The 2,370-nt window shown below is 36.7% G+C and overlaps 1 protein-coding gene across 1 annotated transcript in view; it reads left to right on the top strand.

Moving 5' to 3' along the window:
- The first annotated feature begins 636 nt into the window (after positions 1-636).
- Positions 637-2,370, top strand: part of DCX-EMAP (Doublecortin-domain-containing echinoderm-microtubule-associated protein) — a 24,055-nt gene continuing 22,321 nt past the window's right edge. Inside the window, exons 1-2 of the mRNA XM_018551335.1 lie at positions 637-805; positions 1,370-1,850. Of these exons, the coding sequence (XP_018406837.1) occupies positions 637-805; positions 1,370-1,850 (650 nt within the window). The remainder of the gene's footprint in view (positions 806-1,369; positions 1,851-2,370) is intronic.

Raw genomic sequence — 2,370 nt, 5'->3', positions numbered from 1 at the left:
TCGACTGACCATAGCGCTTATATAGCGTTCTCAAAGTGGCCATATTCGTGGTATTTGTATCATGTTTTGATATAACGAACCTTGAAATGTCAAAAAACATTGCACGCTCTACTCGTGCTTGCGAATTTCCGATGCAGGTGCAATTGGTCTAATTTTACAGACAAATTTAGTTGACCGCTGTATATGCATTTATGTCAGCTATATGAAGGCAAACAATGATTCTTTTATCTTTTTTTGTAATGATTTGTATTGGCACGAAATTTATTCACATTTAATTGTTTATATTCTTTTGCCAATTTATGATAGTTCAAACAATATAAAATAATATATATTTTCCAATGTTTTTGAAAATTAAGTCTTTTTTAAAATAAATATTATTTATATCTATAATATTATCACATTTTATAATATTTCGTAAAATTTTAATTTATTTCATCGCAATTCCCTTATAATTTTTAATTTTTAACTTTGTAATAAACTTGTCATCGCGTTGCAGACACCGCAGGTGTATGATTCATTAAGTGAATAAGCAAACTTTCCTCATCCCCCTGTCGGAGGTCTGAATTTTTTTTCTATAATCGCAAAAGAACCGGCCGAGCAAGGACACGCGAAAGTGGCGGCGGCCTCGCTTTGCGGATGATTGAGACTGAAAATCAGTCGGACTCGCGTGTCAGCAGACTGGGCCAGCAGAACGAGGATCTCCTCGTAGCTGGCGACGGTAACGGGGTTGACGGTAACGGTGGTGATCGCGAGGCTAGTGACCAAGCAGCTGCTGCAACCACCGCAACGACGGTGGAGGACGCAGGTAAGAGTGTGAGAGATCTAGATTACTTCCAAGCTTATCATATCTTAAATCACGTATAATATATATGAGGATTGTTTATAATCCTCAACAATTATAGTATATTAATTAACATATTATTAACATATGTATTCTATATATATTATATTAATTAACATATTCTACATATAATATATGTGGAATATGTCAATTAATGTAATGTAATTAAATAAGACTCGATGGTCTTAACTTATTCCGACTAAATAGCAATCTAAAGCTTTCTTTTTTTTTTTTTTTTTCAAATCATTTTCATTTTTATTGTACTGCATTATTAGCACACATGTGAAATATTAACATCATGTAAAAATTCTATTAGTCACTTTTATTCTACATAAGCATTCTACGCCAAATAGCAAAAGTATATGTAATAAGAGTATACAGTGCAAATATATATACAGTGCAAAAATAAAAATTTAATTTACAAAAATACGAACGCGGCTAAAAAAAACTAAAATTTAAATTTAAAAGCATAATCACGATACGGAATTCGACTCAGTCGATTTGAAAAGTTCCTACTCTTCCATTCAGGTGCAATGAGAAAAGAGGATCAAGAAACGTCGCGGATTCACGAGAATTCGCTGAAGGGCGGCGTCGCCGCGAACGTCGCGACGCCCACAACGGCATCGACGATGCCGGTGGAGGACGACGATGAGGATGAAGAAGAGGCAGAGGAGGAGGACGAAGAGGAGGACGCCGAGGAGGAAGAGGAGGAGGATGGAGTCGAGGAGGGTGGAATCGCAGTGGAGGGTGGAATGACGACGCAAGAAGAGGTCGGGGGTGTGTTGGCCGGTGGTGAAGGTGGGGGTGGTAGCGGCATGGCCGGCTACTGGAGGCAGAGCAGACCCTCCAGTCCCCGCATGCCGCCTCCGGAGCAGTCGGAGCAGCCGAGCCGACCCAAGAGCCGGCACGAGCTACAAGCCGCGAGATATAATAACCTCGGCTACTGGCGAGCAAGAAGAGTCACCTTTTACAAAAATGGCGATCCTTATTTTCCGGGGGTGGAATTCAGGTAAACATTATTTCTCATTCGTTACTTCAAATCAAGAAGCTTAAAAAGATGTTGATAGAAATACTTGTTTGATTCATTATTATACATCACAACGAATTTATTATATGAATATCATTCGAAACTGTTAACATAAATATTTCTTTTTCTATTCTGTTGTAGAAAGTATATAACGAAATATATTTAATATATAGGCTTTTATTCTTCTGTTATTCATATTTCTTTTTTGTTCTGATAGCTTAAACATATTCAATAATTATTGAGGTAATTATTTTAATGTTAAATTTTATACAGAGATCAAAATAAAATTAATTACACATATATAATTACATGTATAATTGTAATATAAATAACAAACTAATTTTACACACACGCCTGATAAATATGTATCTATACGTATGTATGTACACAAAGTATACATGCATACGTACATATATACATACGTGAGATAGGGAAAGATAGGAGCGTGTGATACATACCCGTGCACACACACACACACACACACACACACACACACACACAC

The sequence above is a fragment of the Cyphomyrmex costatus genome, unplaced genomic scaffold (assembly GCF_001594065.2).
Source record: "Cyphomyrmex costatus isolate MS0001 unplaced genomic scaffold, Ccosl1.0 scaffold14, whole genome shotgun sequence".
Taxonomy (NCBI): Eukaryota; Metazoa; Arthropoda; class Insecta; order Hymenoptera; family Formicidae; genus Cyphomyrmex; species Cyphomyrmex costatus.
The sequence above is the reverse complement of the archived record's forward strand: the minus strand, read 5'-3'. Positions and strand labels throughout refer to the sequence as shown.